Raw genomic sequence first — 18369 nt, 5'->3', positions numbered from 1 at the left:
AAAGGTATATCTGATGCTGATCAACATACTGATCCTCCAAACCAAGACTTGGTTTTGCTGTGCAGAAAGGACAAGGCTGAACAAGTTTAATTCCCTCTATTTTTCTTTAATCCATTTCACATCCCTTCTCTTTCCACACAGGCCTGTGTTCAAGAGCTGCCCCAAGTAGAGCTCAGCTAATTTTCAGGAGAACCCTGGCTAGAAATGCAATGAGGTTCTGCAGCTATTGTGCAGCCCTGCAAACACGTATTTACATAGTTATCCTTCCGCATGACAGTAGCACATGCAGAACCACCAGGCTATTTTTGCAAGCAGAGCTGAGCACATGATAGGAAGATGTGGGCCTTTTGGCATGCTTATACCACACTGACAAAAATGACTTTGAGAGAAAAAACATCCAGAGCCAGATTTGTTAAAAGTTAGCATGGACAGCTTATCCTATTCTGCAGTCATGCAGACTACATGCAGTCTTATTTTGCCCATCTTTGTGAACAAGAAAAATGAAGTTGATCAAACTGATTCAACACGCCACACAAGATGACAAGCTTTTCAGACTGCACCCCAGAAAGACAGACATATTTCAAAGAATTTCTTCAGTGATGCCTGTCTGTTATGAGAAAGAGCTGCAGGAGTTAACCACATTTGGTGGAGAATGAATGCTCTGTGGGTCTAAGTACACTGGCATCAGGAAGGAAAGGTGGGTTGTAATGCTTTAATGGTCTTTATGAAGTTAAAAAGGGGAAGACTGGCAGAGCAGAGCAAAGCTTCAAGTCACTAGTGCCTGGAGAACCACTTCACCAAGGAAGAGATGCCAAGCACACTCTGACCTATACCCAGTGGAAATTCCCGCTCTTCTGACAACGGGATGCTGCTGCAATACTGCTTCCTGAGGCCAGGCACCACAGAGAGCTGCGGCACGGACTGGGGACTATGAAGCAGAGAGGCACTAGCTGATAAAGCAGCAGATGGTCAAGCCAGATGTGTGGATGGAACAGCTGCCTGGATGGGCAGCTCTGCTGTATGATCTTGTGCTGACCCAGTCCTCTTCCAGCCCAGATGGATGTCAAAGGCACAGAGCTGCTGGCCCCCTCTGGGCTGCAGCCCTGTACAACATGGCTTTCTCAGCAGAAAAACCAAACCAAATCAAACCAAAAGGTCATTCTGATAATTTTTGATAATTTTCTGCACTTTGTTTGTGGTGTGTTTTTTTTTTTTTTTTTTTTTTTTTTTTGGTCCTTAAACATATTTGCTAAGGCTGTACAGACTGATGTGCGTGTGGGAGAGCTGATGGAGGACCAGCAGAAGGCAGTGAGCTCTACCAGCTATGGGAGACAGGGCTCCCTCACATATTGTCTAGTGTTGAGGCTGGTGTATAGGTTCATCTCCTCCCTTCCTGGTGTGAAGGCCAGCATTGCATCTGCATGTTACACAATGCATGCAAGAGCCCTCAGCACAGCTCACTACATGTACCTGCAAAGACTCATCAGTTGTGATTTACCCCTTGTTATTTAAAGTATTGCTTTCCACCAGAAAGCCTTGACAGTGTTGCAGAAAATAAATCTCTCAGCTGACTGGTGTTCAACCTTCCCAAAGAGGGATGTGTCCCACTGTATTTCTGTCAGCCTTCCTAAGGAAGTGACATATCTCTTAACATATTCAGTTGCATTACTGTGTGTTTTCTGCCAGGAGGAGCAAGGGTTGTGGCATGTCCAACTGGGATTTTACTGGGCTGCATCCATCCCCGCAAACAACTGCAAACTTGTAATACGGTGATTTGCGCTGGTGATGCTGTGTAAGATATAGTCACATGGAGTCAAAATTCACTCAGATACTCAAATCAGAGACAGACTCAGACAACATGACCCAATCACTTAAAAATTTACCTTTACTGCACTTTTATTCATTCAAAACATGGATGCACACAGGCACACACACTTTTCAAGACTACAAAACATGAAACCAGCATGACCTCTGCTGACAGTAACCCTTCCAGCTATAAGAATATTCAAGCTCCTTCCTCCAGCAAAATTAACTCCATAAAAACCAAACTCACCACAAGCACAGACTAACCACAAAAAGGAGTTGAAATTTTCATTTAGTATTTAATTCACTAAATTCTTGTACATTCAAATTGAAATGAAGATGCTGGGATTCCCAGCTTGAAAGCTGTAGAATATGGGAGAGCGGAGTCATATTTTAGAGCCCTGCTGCCCAGGAACTCCTGAAAGGATGAAGTTACGTAGGCAGCACATGCTGGCAAGGCTGCACACTGCCTGCCAAGGCCATACCCACACTGCACTTTGCTGATCAACACTTCACTTCCTGTGTCACTACATGGTACACTTAAGAGTAGGCAAGACCACAGATATTTTCCCCTTTGTAACTCTGAGAAAATGCAGTTCCCCACCTATATATATATATTTTCATCTTTCCTTTGAGGATGTCTACGTGGGCTGTGCGGTAAGTTCCCCATATCTTTGGCTTCAGTCTTGGGAGGAACTTCACAAACTGGCCCTACTCCAGCAAATGCACAGACGCATCTTTAATGTTTAGACACGATGACATTATTCACATGCTTAACTTCCAAGGACATGCCTCTGTGTTGTTCTGGAATGAGGCCAGGGTACTCAACACTTGCCAGGTTTGAATCTTTGATCATAGTGCACACACTTTATATCAAAACAGGCTGGTTTCCTTTACTGAAATGGAGGTTTTGACATTTTGTTTAGTCACATTTTAGGTCTGCTGATTTTAAGATATTTATATTTTTTACTCTATGATGTATTAAAAGCTTTCTGTTTCTTTTCCCACAGGAGAATTTAAACACCATTTTTCTTCCTAATTTGTCAATGTGGTCTGTTAATAATTCAGGAACAAAAATCTGAATGGCACCCAATAAAAGCTACGTTAATGTATGATGCCTTTTTCACACCATCATGGAAGCAAGATAGTTACTTCTCACAGGCGACTCTCACCACATGTTTGTTGTACAAATACAACGAAACAGAGCAAGTAATTTCAAAATATTTGCACCACTGAATGCAGCAGAGCTGGCAGAGCCTATGCGGGAAAATAGTGCACACGCACCACAGAGGACATAAAACAAAGCATCAGGAAAGGAGAGGAAATGACATGGTCAAGCCTTAGGGAAAGATGTTAAGGACAAAGGCAGCTGGGGGAACTGGAGATGGGGACAGTAATTTTATTATCTTAGAAACAGATATGGATGGGGAAAAAAAAAAAAAAAGAGAAAGAAATTCATGGAGCTACCTAAGTAAGCAGAACCAGAGAGGCTCTTTCGTACCACAGGGATGATGTGTGAGAGAACTCCACTGTGGAAGGGCTGAGAAACAACCTGGATGTGACTTGGTTAGTGTGGGCAACATGACTACAGAAGGAAAAAAAAAGGCCCAGGGAAGCAGTCCAAGCTGTAAACCTGTGCATATTGTACACTTGAAAATGCCCCTCAGAGGAGTATGTGTGTATGCAGGACCACAACACTGTCACAAGACTGGAAAATTACCAGCAGGACAGCAGGCTAAGCAAGCCCAGGACAAAACTTTAAAAAATGTCCAATTTATATTCAATCTGAGGAAAACAGAAAGCTGGTTAAGATTTCTACCGAGGGAGGGTTCGTTTAGGTTAGTACTTCTGAGATCTAGAGCAGAAACAAGCTCTGATATACTGACAAGCTTCAGTCTGCAAAGTTCTAGACAGTGAGAGGAGATAGGGAGACAGATAAATGCTCTGGCAAAGGGATAAATAATATGGTCTGATATAGAAGGGAGGGAGATAAGAGCAACCCAAGGACTAAAGAGCTATGAGAGATAATGAGTTCAGGGCCAACTGCAGAATCACCCTTGCTTTGTCAGCTCTGCTGCACTGTGTCTGGAGCAGGAAAACTGCAATTAAGGGAGATGCCAATTAAAAACAAAACAGCATCATGCTGGAGTAAGGTAATATGATCAACTGGAGCCAGGAGCTTATACAATCAAAGCAGACAGGGAAATAAGGGACCAAGGCAATCAAAGACTAGACAGCCAAGTAGCCTCTGTCTAGAAACATTTCCCCGAGACTGAATTGAGAGAGAAGGCGGCCCAAAACCTTAACTATGTAATGCACTAGTACCTGTGTCCGGAACATTAAGCTTCTGCTTTCTGTGCTTACATTTGGTGACAATTTTGTAGAAAAAGTTCTTTTTCTTAGACTGGCATGAACCTACAGACAACATTAATAATACATACTTTTAATTAGTAGTTTTAAAAAGATAACAATAGTCACAGTATGTACTATACAACCTCCTCTAATACAGAATGCCATTTCATGGGGAAGCACAAAAGCCAACCTTCTGCCAGAATGGACTCTGGAGGGTTTCCACAGGCCGTACTTTAACCCATCAGCTCCCAATGCTTAAGTGCATACAAAGCATTTCAGAGACTGATGACATTAGGAAAGCTTAGTCATAAAATCAGACAAGGGTTTTGCTTGTGTGTTTAAAGATACGCTCTCTTCTTGATGTGTACAGAGTTTGGCTGGAAAGACGTAAGCCTGGATGGTGCTATGTTTTAGACTGGTGACCTGAAGAGTGCTGGTAACACACCAATGTTGTAGCTACTGCTGAACAGTGTCCACAGAACATCAGGATATCACTTTCTCACTCTGCCACCCCTGTCAGTAGACAGAGGGTGTGCACAAGGTTGAGAGGGGACATAATTGGGACAGCTGACCCACACTGACCAAGAGGTATTTCATACCATAAAATGTCAGGCTCAGCAATAAAACATGAGGGAGAGTTTTTTCCAAAGTAGTCATTTCTCAGGAACTGGTTGGACATCAGTTTGTTGGTGCTGGCTTTTGCATCACTTGTCTGTCCCACCCCACCTTTGTCTACGAAACTGTCTTTATCTTGACCCACGAGGTTTTTTTCTTGCTTTTTGCCCTTCCATTTCTCTCCCCCATCCCACTGGTGGAGAGCGAGCAAGCAACAGGGTGGGGACTTACCTATGAGCCAGGGCAAAGCCACCACAGGGTGCAAGACTTACCTTTGACTTTGATTCCCAGAAATGAGCTTATACTAAGAGCAGAAGTAAAGGCCCCCAGGAGAGAAAAGTGAGGTTATGCCCAGCACATGGCATAATTCCTACTTTGATAGCAGAGTCATTACTAACAGTAGTCAGAAGACATCTTACCAGATCACAAATTATGCTACTAGCAGAGGCCATCAAGAAGCTATCCTTTGTCTCACTAATGGAGTAAAAAGCGATACAACAGAAACACAGACATAGCAGACCTCTGTGAAAAGCCAAATTACAGTCACTCTCACACTTACACATACCATTTGGCTAGTAACAGACTACCTGGTGGTTCTTTGAAAACGGCCACATCCCATCCTACCTTTAGATTAAGGCTTAAGGCAATGAACTGCCAAATACAGGATCTTTGCATGGCATGTTCAGGCATGAAAACCACAGCTTTTCTTTTAGTAGAGATTAACTAAACTAAACCAATATGGAGAAGGCAAAACACAGCCTGGACTGGAGAGGACATCTGCATGCAGGAACGGCTGAATGAGGGGGCATTCCTGAGATCACGTGCTGGCTTTAGACAGGATAGAGTTAGTATATCCCATCTCAGGCTCTCACTAGCAGGTGCCCCCGGGGCACAGTTCAGGCACACTCACCCATGCAGGAGTTTACAGAAGGCCTGGCTGGGCTACACCTGTTTTCAGGGACAGCAGGCAAGTAGTCCCAGACTTGGAACAAGTGTCAACAGTTAATCCAGGGAAAATCCATGACTGAAAAAAATAACTAACCTAAAAGGCTTGCTGTTAGGCAGTGGACCCGGCATGTGACTTCCTACAGAAAGCTGAAAAAAGCTTTTACTGTTAGTTTACTTGCCATTGTTATCCAGCCATCTGCAAGTAAGTCCTTTTCTCCTGCTCATCGTTCCCTATTGGAAATATTTTACATGGTTCTTCCTTCCCTCAGCAGTTGTCACAGGATTTAACCACCTGCTAATCCCTGCCTTGTCCATTGTGCTCCCTGGGGGTGGCAGGGATTTCCTCCACGAAAAAATCCCTATGGCCAAGGGCAGATGCTTGGGGAAGCAGCAGCTAAGAAAATGAACCCACCATACATAATGAATCATAACTGTATTTCTTCCATATTTCTGGGCACATGCCCCCTTTGCTCTCACAAAGCTCCCTATGCTAAAGGGCCTCATCAAACAGAGAACACTTCAACATGCTTTTAAGAAAACCAGGACAAACAGATTTGTCTGATGATTTCTGTATCTCTCAGGAAAAAGATGCTGTATTTTTAGGTTGTGATCTTTGGAACTTTATGGCATGCAATCTTCAGGCATCTGAATACTTCGAACTGAGCCAAAAAAACCCCCGAGCTAAGACCGAGAGGAATGCCACAAAGAAGCATCCATTTTAAGCTGATGCTTTATTTCTAGTCCTAGAGGCCACAGACAAAAAATTGTAGACAATCCTTTTCCCAAATAAAAGTCTACTACACATTCCTCTCCTTGCCTTCCCAAAATGAAAGCTTTAGTGAAGTGCTTAGTGTATAAGTGAGCATTTCTTCACAGCACAAGGCAGAAATAATGACTATGCCTGTTGCTCATTTTTTCATACAAGCAGATTAATGACTCACTGCAGACTGCTGACTTCTGTGTGGTGGGATGTTTTGGCACATATGCCATTGGAAAGAAGAAAAAAAAAGGAAATCACTCATAGCTCCAGCAAATGTCGGAGCAGGCCATCTGCACTGATTCATCATAGCTGTATTTTTCAGCCATTTTGTGACATTATTATTGTATATGCACACTCCCCATTCAAAATGCTCGAGGTAGAATTTGCAAAAGTGTTATGGCTTGTTCAGTCCTGCTTCCACATTAATTGCAGCGTAAGCGGAATTTGGACAATTTAGAAAACTCTGGGGAAAAACTGCCTCTCATTTAAGAAAGTTCAAATTTTGCCTTGCACATGTGGATTTGAAACAGCTTTCATATTACAAGGTTCTTCAGGTGTTTTTATATGAAAAGAACTGGCCAAAGTGAGGACTGACCTGACAAGCACAACTGAAGGAGTCAGTGGGCACTGACCCACTCATCTTCTGCTTAGGAGTAGGAAAACATCCTGACAATCCTGGTTGTTTGGGTTAGGTAGCAGATCAGGCCTCTGGTAGGTATAGGTTAATTTCATTTGACAGAAAATCAATCTGGCACCATTTACTCCAGAATAAATATATTAAGGCATATAGACCTAGTTATAGGGGCAGAGAGGGCAGAACAACACCCCAAAAGCAAGAAACATTTCTCCATTTTTATTCACCTAACATCCTGGTGAAGTTTTAGTGTGCAGCACTCCAACCTATTTTCCAAATTTTAAATATAATTTAGTAGGCACTGATCTGTACACTGCAAAAATTATGTATCTGAGAGCTGAAAATGCCTGGGAGGTTTATGATCCTGCACACGCTCATTCAAAAAAGAAATGAATGATTTTAAAAAGGGCTTACTAAACCTACTCCCAGTGATTGTTATCTGTTGTTTGGAAACATCCAGAGGCCCCAACCATGACTAGTCACTATTTGTGCTGGACATCTAATTACCTTACAGACAGAGAGAACCCCAAGGAAAAGCAAAGCAGCAGAAACTCCACAGAACACGGTAATGCAGAGCACAGCTAAATTAAGGTTTCCTACATCCCTATATCCCAGCACAGTCACACCTGTAAGACCCTTCACAGTTCATGCTCATCACACTGAAACAATGTCACTTTTGTTTAATTCTGATGGTGTAAAAAACCCCTTGTTAATTCAAAAAGCCCAGAACCATTCCAAACCAAACTCCATCATTTTGCACAATATATGATTTTCATTTCCTGCAATACTTGCAGGACCCTATTACGCAGACCTGTGTGCTTAACACCTTTGCAAGTCAGTGTTCTCTGACCATCTTTGGGCTTGTCACAGTTCACAGGCAAGCCAACAGCATGATGAGGCTGAATGGTCTCTGTACACCAAAATTAAACTGAGGATTCAGCTTAATGAATATCTGGCTCAGCTGGAACAGTTTCCCCACTAAGCTAGTAAGCTCACTTGGACGCAATTTGGTTCAGATAGTTTCAAATCCACAACTTGAATCCTAATTTTAAGCATCCTATCGAAATTAAAAAGAATTAATATTGACCCACTGCCATGGAATATTTACTTTTTAGTTATCTTTAAAAAAAAAAAAAATGTTTGTTGTAAAGTTTTTCAGCTACCTCTTTAGAGCTGAACTTCACTCTCCAGGGAGCTGGAATGACTGACACAAGCTGACAGCTTGCCCAGCTAACTTGAGTGAATTCAGCATTCATTGAAATTAGGAGCAGATATCACTAGCACCATCTGGATTTAGTTCAGGGCTGCAGTTAGATGTTCACTACAGAAACAGCAGCGTCAACTATCAGATATTCCTGCCCTGGGGCTGCTTGTTGCAACCCCACAGCTCAGTTGGTGGAAAAGTTCATGTGACTGTTCACCATCTGCCTCAGTGCAAAGTCAGCTGGCTGAGTTTAAAGAGCCCTTACTGCCTGCCAGAGGCAAGTGCTCCATGGGCGCCTCTGCAGGGCTGTGCCAAAACTACTTGTATCAGGCTTGTAACCTGCCACCTGCAGCTATGTGTCTCACCTTCCCTCGAGTCATGGCCAAATATATTCCAAAGCTTTTTAAGTGATGCAAACAAGTATAAAAAAAATTAAGCGCTCGCGTATGATTCTATGAACCTAGCCAAAAGCAGAATGCAGTTCTGGGATACCTGACCTGAGGTAGCATTCTAGCGTGCCATTCCCACACAACAAAGGACCTGCAAAATTTTTAGACATACAGACACTTGTACACATATAAATACTGCAGGGAGAAATCCAAGGAGCTGCTATTACAACTTCAACTGCCAAATCACAGTAGATGAGGAGATCTTGTTCCCAACATATGTTGTTTAATTAACTGCTGCATTATCATCCTGTAAAGCAATTCATTCATGCTCATTGAAGAAGTTCTGCCAAATACATACCATAAAAAAATGAAAAGCATTTGAAGTCAGAACTCACTTGGTATTAGCACAAGTCTAATTTTGCAAAAGTGACTGTTCCACATCTAATTATATAAAGACAAAAATCAATACCAAAATTGGCATGCACTAGAAAAGAACAGCTGCTCAATCCTGCATACTGTAATGTGATTATTTGTGAAGCATTCAAAATGCATAGATCTAATCCAGGGTCACCTGGCTAAAATAAGTTTTCAGATCTAATACAGCTATCAGTCAGTGGAACTACCATAGCAGCAGAAAAGGAAAACAGCTTCACATTGTGAACTGTGTATAATGAGGATTCTTTTGAGCCTACTTTTGTCTTGTAAAATTACTGTCACGTCATTCCTTAATTTTGTGATGCTTCTGTACTGCATGTATGCATCAGTGTTCCCGTCACAGTCTAACACTAGTTTTCCCTACCATATTCTCACTTCTCTACTGCATCTGTGTCACGGGTTGTCTGTATATAAAGCAGCCAAATGAGTCAAGAGTTTCTCCCTCCAAAAGCCTCAGCAAAGGAGCTGGGTACAGAATTGGTCTTCCTGTTCACTGACCCTTTTTTATCATGTCAGGATATTTCTGCTCCAAACTTACAACAGAGAATGAAAATCTTGATGAAAAAATACCCAAATTTTTAATTCAGACATCTCTGGTATCTTATGTTTTAATTTAGAGAGCCTAAAGTTACAGTGAAATGCAAACTGGCCCAAAACTACCTTTTGAAAAATGTCAAAACGTAACCTTTCGATGATCTGCCATTTTTTCCTCATTTCTCCTGGGAAAACTTGTCTAATTCACTTACCTCACAAATATTCATGTTTTTGATAGATTTGATTGCTATGAGGAACATATTTCATGTACAAACACTAACCAGTTCTACTCAGCCTGAATATCAGGAGTCAAGAGCACAGCCTGAAAACTAACCCAGGTGAGAACCAACTGATTTCAGTGCTAGAAAAATGTTTTCCTTGATTTCACACTTTTCACATATAACAGTAAAGAACACAAATCCCGGAACTTGTTGTAGCATTGCTGCTGCTTAAGAATGTATTGCACATGGTAATTTACCTTTGTTGGATTTTGGTTGTTCAGATGACCCGCTTCCAACCTTTCTCTTCTTCCGTGGCACAGCTGAATTTTTCCTGTCAAAGGTAATAGGACTGTATTGAGGAAGGCTGTTGAATTTCTTTTCAAATTCTTCTTCCAATTTTGCTAAGCTAAAGGGGAAACAAAACCGATCAAATTAAATGTAACTCTGTTTCTGTAGAAAAAAATATATTGTTTAGGAGCATGCGTGCATATATACATACCCGTTTACATAGAGGGGGGGAAAGTGCACACACACTGTACACATCAAACTAGTATATATTAAACCCAACTCATAATCAGAATGTACACTCCAGCTTCTGCATTTGCAACTCAGTACAAACTGACTACACTAGTTGCATATATTAAAACTAAAAAAAAAAATAAATCAATGTCACATTGGTGACATTTAGCTCTGTTTGCTGCACAGATTTGTACAGGAGATTTGTCTGTTCTGTGAGGGGAATGAAAAAAGACAATAAAACCAATAAAGTAACTTCACGTAAAGGTCCTTATATCAGAATTCAGAACAATTCAAACCAGAAGAAAAACGTCAAACTATTCAATCTTCTGGGGATATTCTAAAATGTGATGCTTTGCGGTGGGAGTGGGCTTTGTATTTGGTCTGGGTGATTATTTCTCCCCTCATATGTTATTTGTTGCAAGATGAAAAACTCAACTAGCTCATGCCTTCATGAAACCGAACATCCCTCATACTTCAGCCCAACCTGAATGACTAACCACACTACCTACAACTCAAGAAATCCAAAGACATGGTCTTGTTGTTCCTAATAACCAGCTGAAAACAAACCACTTGAACAGGCTGGTACGGCATGGTATTTCTTGCTGTAATGGCTATGTTGGATTGCTAAGAACTCTGTTCCAGCAAATTTCTGCAGCCGGAAAGGAGCAAAGAAAGGAATTGTATTTTAATAAAAGGCAGTGCACACAGCTAGGCAGATTATAAATAGCACCGTCAATGACATGGCCACAACGACATTTTCTACTCTTTTTTAATTCTGTTTGCTATGGAAAACTTGAACTTGACGAAAGTTGGCATCAATGTTGGCAGGATGGCCCTTACCCATTGCACGCTTGGAAGCATCACAAAAAACATGGCATTTTGCTCTCTGAAGCAGCACTTCAAACAAATTGCATTCTGAAAGCTTTGGTACACAGAGTGATACTTCATTTTATGTTTGTAATCATTGCTTCTTTCAGAAAGCAATCTTCCATCTTAAAATATAGCCTTGGCTCTTGGCAGACTGCATGCATGGTGGGGCTGCTTTGTTTAGTTGGGTTTTGTGTATGTGTGTGTGTGTGTGTGTGCATGTTTTGTTTTTAAATCACAAAGACATCTGACATGAGCGGTGCTCAGTACTGCTACCTCTCTCTTCCACATGGATGTTCCCTGACAAGCACAAAACAAGCTGATTTTCTGCTTGGACAGCTGTCACATATTTCCATTCCTCTGCCCCAGCTCCTCTTGTTGCAACCTGCCTCGTCTCCTGCCCCTAGGGCAGAGGAGGGGCTGAAGCTCTCATTAAGAAGGCCCAACCCTGAAAGCAGCCAAGCTGCCATCTTGGCTGCTAATTTATAGCTTGTGTGACATGGAGGCAGTGGAGACTGCTGCTATCCCTATGTCACCAATTAATTATTTAAAAAAATATAAAAATCACAGTGCTATGAATTTTCAGAGCATCTCACAGGCCTGGTTAGACAGGTCTTCATGCCGTTGGGCCTAGTTCTGCCAGGAGCAGGCTGCACATGGACAAAGCCCACCTGACAGGGACTGTGGGGGACATGTGGGTGACTGGTGATGGAGGAGGTCAGAGGACATGGGGAGAAAGGTGTAATTCCAAAGGGGTGAGGACCCTCCCTGCTACGCACACAGAACAAGGCTGAAAGGTGATGCTGAAGGGAGCAGAAAGTGTTAAGAGAGGAGCAGGCACAGGTAAAACCAGGTCTTCAAGTAGCCAGAAGATCAGTTAGTGCAGTGGACAGGGTAATGGATACTTTCTCCAGCATTTACACTCCACACATCAACAATTCTGCCTTTACAGAGCTCACTAAATAGTATTAGTTAATGGCATGACTGAATTCAGAAGCAAGATTGGCAAATATGTATTTTCCCCATCCAGCCAGCTAATGATGGTAGAACAGTATTTGTCAAATTAATTATTTACACAGTTCTCCTAGCTACTTTGAATAAATAATTTGTAAGTATATTTTTTTTTTTTGGCACCATTAGGTGCAAAAAGTTTTCAATCTTTCAATTTAAATTTTAAAAATACTTACAGAACTTATATACAATGCACTACAAATACAAGAAGTGTTCAATTTTTTTTAACTACTCCAAGCAAACAATACTTGGAGATTTTAATCAATTTCATATCGTTGCTGTAAACTGAGCTGCAGCTAAATTTCACATAGACTAGGTTATACAAAAAGACCACCGCACAAAAAAACATTTTACAATTTAAAATACGAAATGTGGAAAATCTACTCCTTTTTATTCATTTTCACCTTCTGAATTCAGTTAATTGGAAGTCCTCAGGAATTTGCAAGTGAGTATGAATGGCTAAGGAGACTTAATAATTATGCCTGCAGTTCAATAAATCTGTAATACTCTGAGAAAAATTGTTACTCATATACTAGAAAAGTAATTCTGTGTGGCCTTGCTAAATTTTAATGAGTTTGTAGTCATTATTCTTCTGTTTAATTTCCTCATACTATACATGAACAGTTTAAGCATCTTGTCTCTACAACAGAAAAATGATATCTTTACCGTAATTATTTGCCAATCTTAGAACATTCTTTACTTTTCCTCTGCAAGCAATCTCTCCAAGCAGGTAAAGAGATCTATTCTTTCTAGTCTAATTATGTTTATGATGATTGAACACTTATACAGAACTCTACATACTGCTTGCAAAGTGCTCTGAAAATGTAAGTAACCCTCTTCACCACCTCTTGAGCCAGTAAATATTGCATGTTTTTTTCAGAAGTGAGTAAATAATGTATTTGTTTACAGTAGTGTAAAGCAGGAAATATCTCAAAGGAATTACACTGGTATATAAACAACAGGTATCTTCTAGAGCATGACTGAGCCCACTGGGGTTTGCAATTTTCAGGAATCCTGTGTGATTTTGATTATTTGGGTGTTGAATGTAGTTAATTTAGGTGCAATGAGGAGGACTCACTCTTAAGTTATCAGGCTGATCTAACTAAAACTTTAAACAGTGTTAAGCTGCAACTTACCCAAAACCAAACTCTTCCTTTGGCTTAGTCCTTTTCAGTTTTTTGTTCCCACTTGTCCCACTTTGGGAAAAAGCCCAGTTTTCTTCATTCCAGCATCCTTCATGATCTGAGGAGTTGCCTTTTCCTGAGCTTCTTTTTCCTGGGATGAAGGCAGAAAATTGTTTCTCATCTTTAGAAAAATGTGCCAAAACAAACTGGGCTCAGAAGGAACTTGTGTGCTTATTCAATACTGCAACCTGTGATGCTTGACCTTCTTGAGGTCATTACAAAACCTTTTTTTATTTATTGTAACCTGGATAATGATGATATTGGCAAATACTTCCTCTCCCCCACCCCCGACTTCTTTCATACTATCTGTGAAATCGGGATCTTTCGAGGTATAAAGGAAGAGAAAGAGATTAGTAGATTTAAAGTAATAACTTCCCTAAATTACAAACTTCTTTTTCTTTTCTGCCTGATCTAATTACACGCATAAATCTACTAACTGGAAAAATACATTTCAAGACATGCCACTGAAAGCTTCCAGAAATGATGTCATATTTACCCTTCCACGAGGTAAAAGGTTCTTGCTCACCACCTACAGCAAACCTAACAGCCAAAGCAAAAGCACAACACATTTGCCTCTTGTAGGGACTGAGAACTATGCTCACAAACACAACAGTTGCTTATACAGAAACAAGCTAATTGTTCAGGGTAACACAAGTCCTGCATACATCTACCAGCAAGCTGACAAAATAACCAACAAAGCCTTTGGTCAAAAAGCTGAATCTCAGATCATGAGAGACAAAGAGGGAGAGGTTAAGAGCTTGTGAGGTAAGTAGGAACACAGATGGCAGGAGTCCAAAAGATCTGCCCTGGACATGAAGCCCATCCCTTCCACCCGGCCCCAGCATCTTGGGTGACCAGATACAGCTTTCCCATCACAAGCTCCTGCTTAAACACAGACTTCTGCTTTTCCTCCCACTCCAGGAAGGCTTTTGTGGTTCATGCTGTAAATGAAACACTCAGAGAGCCACCCACCTCTGTCCACGTTAGCGCGCAGAGATGTGAGCATGCCCTCTGACACCAGAGTTTTATAAAGAGCACCTTTGCAAGATCTCTCCGATTTCCTGGAGCCACAGGTTTCTATCTTTTTAACACAGTCACTGTCCTCAGTTTTGACCTGTTCTGGTAAGCTTTGGGGTACCACCTCCTCTGTTGGGGTCAGTGGTTCCACTTTAATGTTATCAGAAGCCTCACACGGTACTTCCTTGCTGGCTGCAATACTAAGGAAATCGGGAGGCTTTGATTCTTTGGTGGTCTCTGCGGGTTTCTCCTTCGATGTTTTCTTCTCTTTCGATTTCACTTTTTTCTTTGGTGATTTTGTATCCAACACGCTTCCCTTCACATTTGAGACAGGGCGGGTTTTTTTGCGAGGAGTTTCCAAGAGTCTCTCGGCACCCCAGTCCCCTTTTGCAACAGCTTCAATTGTATACATTACACTTTCAATGTCCGACTCAGAGGACTGCCTCTTTTTACAAGGCTTCTTGGGGGTGGATTTTTCATTTGTGTGCCGGTCCAACTTATTTTTTTTCTTTTTCTTCTTTATCTTTTCTGGCTTTAGCCCGAGGATATTCATGTCACCCATTGAAAGCTCTGGAGAACAGCACATGTGATCTTTTGTGCTATCATTTCTCTCAAAAAGACTGTTCCCCATTGCAAGACTAGTAAAATCTCTGCATTTTGTAGGTTCTGATTCCTCAGCTTTTGTCTCATCCCAGTTTTGCATTTTCTCCATCTCTGATTGTTCTACTTGTCCTTTACAGGAGTCTTTTATTATTGTTTTCTCCAGTTCTTCTACTTCCATTTCCTCTGGAGCGTCATCTCCCACATCTTGTGGTGCTTCCACTTTTGTTTTCCCAGGTTCTTTCACTTTCACTCCTTCTGAAGCAAGGCACATCTAAAACGAGTTTAAAAATAGTCCCATGAAACAAACACTAACTGATAACATTACTTATAACATTACCTACCTATGTTAACAGCAGCATTACACAGGGAAACCCTCTAGCATCTTAGCTCAGGTAACCAAATTATGCTGAAGGCCAGCATGCCGAAGCCCTACCAAAACTGATGCGACATGACAATGGCTACGTGCTAGAGGAAGGCTGGGGGGTTCTACTGCTCTAATAGAAAAAGGCTCTGAGTTATCTCAGTAGTGTTTCCATGATCCTTGAAGTGCCTTTTATATAACCTGGAAACCCACTGCTAGGTTGATTTTCAGAACACCCTAAATGCAATGGAGCAATACGGCGTCTCTATTGCCACACACAAGTTACTTAAAATCTCACATCTGCACACCCTTCAACTCCCAATTGTCCCTATATACAATTTTTTCCTTTGTCTTCTAAATGGCTCTGGATGAGAAGGGGGAAAAGATGTTAGCTGAAATTCAGCAACTGAGATCTTCTTTTACCTGAATGTGCAAAATAATTTGGAAGGTAGTAAAAAAGCCTTCCAAATCTTTCTTCTCATGTCACAGACTTATTTTGCAAAGAACTGAAAAGCAGCAGTGGTTGCCATGGTTATCTCCTCCTGGTGATAACATTAATGGAAACCAAACCCCTCACACTGTCTGAGGAACAGCAATATTCAAAAGAAGAGCTGTAAATGGTCCCTAAAATTGCCATGTTCCTGCAGCACCGACTTGGGAGATCCTCTTGGTTTTGGATCACCTGTAAGCTCTGCTGACACTGCTACAGAGGGCAGTCCTTCACAGCATCAAGCAGCTGCCATAGGGAAGACATGCTTGTTTTTTCTTACTCTCCCTCTCAAAGCCCCCAAGCTGAATTCCCAATGCTATTAATGCCTTTTTTTTTTTTTTTTTTTAGATTTCTCAAATCAGCAAGGTATTTTTTCCTTGCAGACTAAAAATAACTCTTACACCAAAATATATATGAGCATAATACCAGCAAAAGAACACTTTGCAGTAAATTTCCAATATTCATGCTGCATGGGGTAGATTAAGCTCGGTTGAGCACTGGAAACATCGGAACTCTGGCAGCACAGTGTCTATTAGGAAGCAGCTTAAATTGTGCAGAGGAGAACCTCACACCTATGCTGAGGTGGATTCTCAGTACCAAGGTACTTCTGTGACTCTTTTTCCTGTACTGCAATGTAAACACAGCCTATGATTTTCAAAAGCTAAAGACCATTTTTTAAAATGCAACTCATTGGACAGTAATATTTCATCACTTCAACACACACACACACACTCCTTGCTAACGGATTTGTTCTTTATACTGTTGGTTCTTCTACAGTAGCCAATAGCACAGAGGGCTATGGATACGGCCACAAAAAAGTGACTTCTGTTTTGTGAGCTCTAAATAAACTTGCAATTCACAGTCTTTAAGATTGGAAAAGTGCCTTTTTTTAAGAAAAATAAAAAAAGCTTAGAAACAAACGAAACACAACATTTCAATAAGAGGCCATTCATTTTAACTGTTCCCAGAAGAAGGATCTACTGAGAGTATCATAGCAGAGTTTCTATAGAAGTTATTGACCTGTTTATTCCTCACTTCAAAAAACACTACAGATGAAAAGCTAAAATAAATGAAAGCAACTAATGACTTTAAAAAGAAATTTGTAATGGCAATGCCCTAACCTGAGTAACAGACTAACCCAGCCCTCTATATCAATCCCTTGCATCTCCAGCCAAACCAGTCAAATCCCCAAATCCTAAAACAAGGAACTGAAACTATTTCAATGCTGACTGGAAAGTCCCTTTGCCATCAGGTACTGGTACTTCTTCTCAACTGCAGCATAGACTCTTAGAAACCTCCAAGCTGATGGCTAGTCTGGGTAAATCTTGATTTGTGGCACCCAAGCCGTGATAATTTATGCTTCTATAAGCAACAGTGTAATTATAACTGTAGCACTGTTCTGCCTTCCAGACTTCAGCAATCAACATCATTAACTTCCCCGCCCCACTGCACCTGTGGTAATTAGTCACCAGTGTTTTAATATTACCTCTGCCAGCTGAAATAATGCTGATGTTCCACACTGTTTTGTTAAATCAGAAGAACCTGAATGTGATGTACTTGAAGAAATCTAAAGAAAAAACAGAGAAAAAAGAAAAACATTCTTTTATCAGCACAATTCTTTTATGTTTACCACACAACTTTTGAACAGATTGTTTCTTCCCTCTCCCAAAATTCATTCATAAGATCATATTTTAAAAAAGAAGTGCAGACCTGTGCATGCTGTTGTAAGTAACACCATGTTCCACGATTGCTCCAGTGGATAATACCACTGGACAATAAAAGATATTTGCAGACTTGGGGATCTTCTTGTCAGGATTCCTTTTGAAGAGTAGGATGAACTGAAGCCCATGCTTTCTCACACATGAACAGACTCCAGTTGCTCAGCACCAGCCTACACCAGCGTGCAACCCAGTGCTGACGGTGTTTTTGAAGGCTTAAGTTAGACACTTGTTAGCAAAATAATTTCATTATCCCAGCTTAAGAAGGTTACTCCTGTCAGGCTATGGCACCACCTGTTGGTGTCCTACAGGATTCATATAAAAGAGATGCTATGAAACCAAAGCAAAGTAGGAGCCCTCAAGCCTTTGGTAACCTTTACTACTCCTCAGAGTAGAGGAGGCTGTCTGGCAAGCAGGTAGATCATTATTCTCCAGAACATTTCTCCTGTATGAGGCTGGGATCCTCTTCAATACTTTAGACTGTTTTGTATCAGTTTTGAGCTTGCTGCAAAGAAATTATCTTTTTCTAAACAAATTAACATCAGTCTCAGGGTTGGCCATTAGTATGAAGACGAAAATGTTTTATTTTTAAGGACGTATCCTGTAACGTCTGATCAGGCTTGTATGTTTCTTATACTTGCTTCCTTAGAAAGAAGCGGAGGTCTAGAGACTGGGCACCTAAAGTGTTTACAAACTTTTAGCTC

At 41.1% G+C, this 18369-nt stretch overlaps 1 protein-coding gene across 12 annotated transcripts in view; it reads right to left on the bottom strand.

Moving 5' to 3' along the window:
• The window catches only part of BBX (BBX high mobility group box domain containing), a 144594-nt gene that overhangs the window by 15022 nt on the left and 111203 nt on the right, over positions 1 to 18369 (bottom strand). For 9 of the 12 annotated variants that reach the window (XM_082042999.1, XM_082043001.1, XM_082043000.1 and 6 more), the window contains 5 exons: positions 17434 to 17514; positions 14449 to 15367; positions 13429 to 13567; positions 10153 to 10301; positions 4129 to 4218 (listed from right to left, as the gene is read on the bottom strand). In XM_082042999.1, coding sequence (XP_081899125.1) covers positions 4129 to 4218; positions 10153 to 10301; positions 13429 to 13567; positions 14449 to 15367; positions 17434 to 17514 — 1378 coding nt within the window. The remainder of the gene's footprint in view (positions 1 to 4128; positions 4219 to 10152; positions 10302 to 13428; positions 13568 to 14448; positions 15368 to 17433; positions 17515 to 18369) is intronic. The other 3 variants (XM_082042992.1, XM_082042996.1, XM_082042998.1) reach the window with 3 other exon arrangements.

Source organism: Streptopelia decaocto, assembly GCF_964273445.1.
Source record: "Streptopelia decaocto genome assembly, chromosome: 1".
NCBI classification, from domain to species: domain Eukaryota; kingdom Metazoa; phylum Chordata; class Aves; order Columbiformes; family Columbidae; genus Streptopelia; species Streptopelia decaocto.
This window is presented reverse-complemented; position numbering and strand designations above follow the sequence as displayed.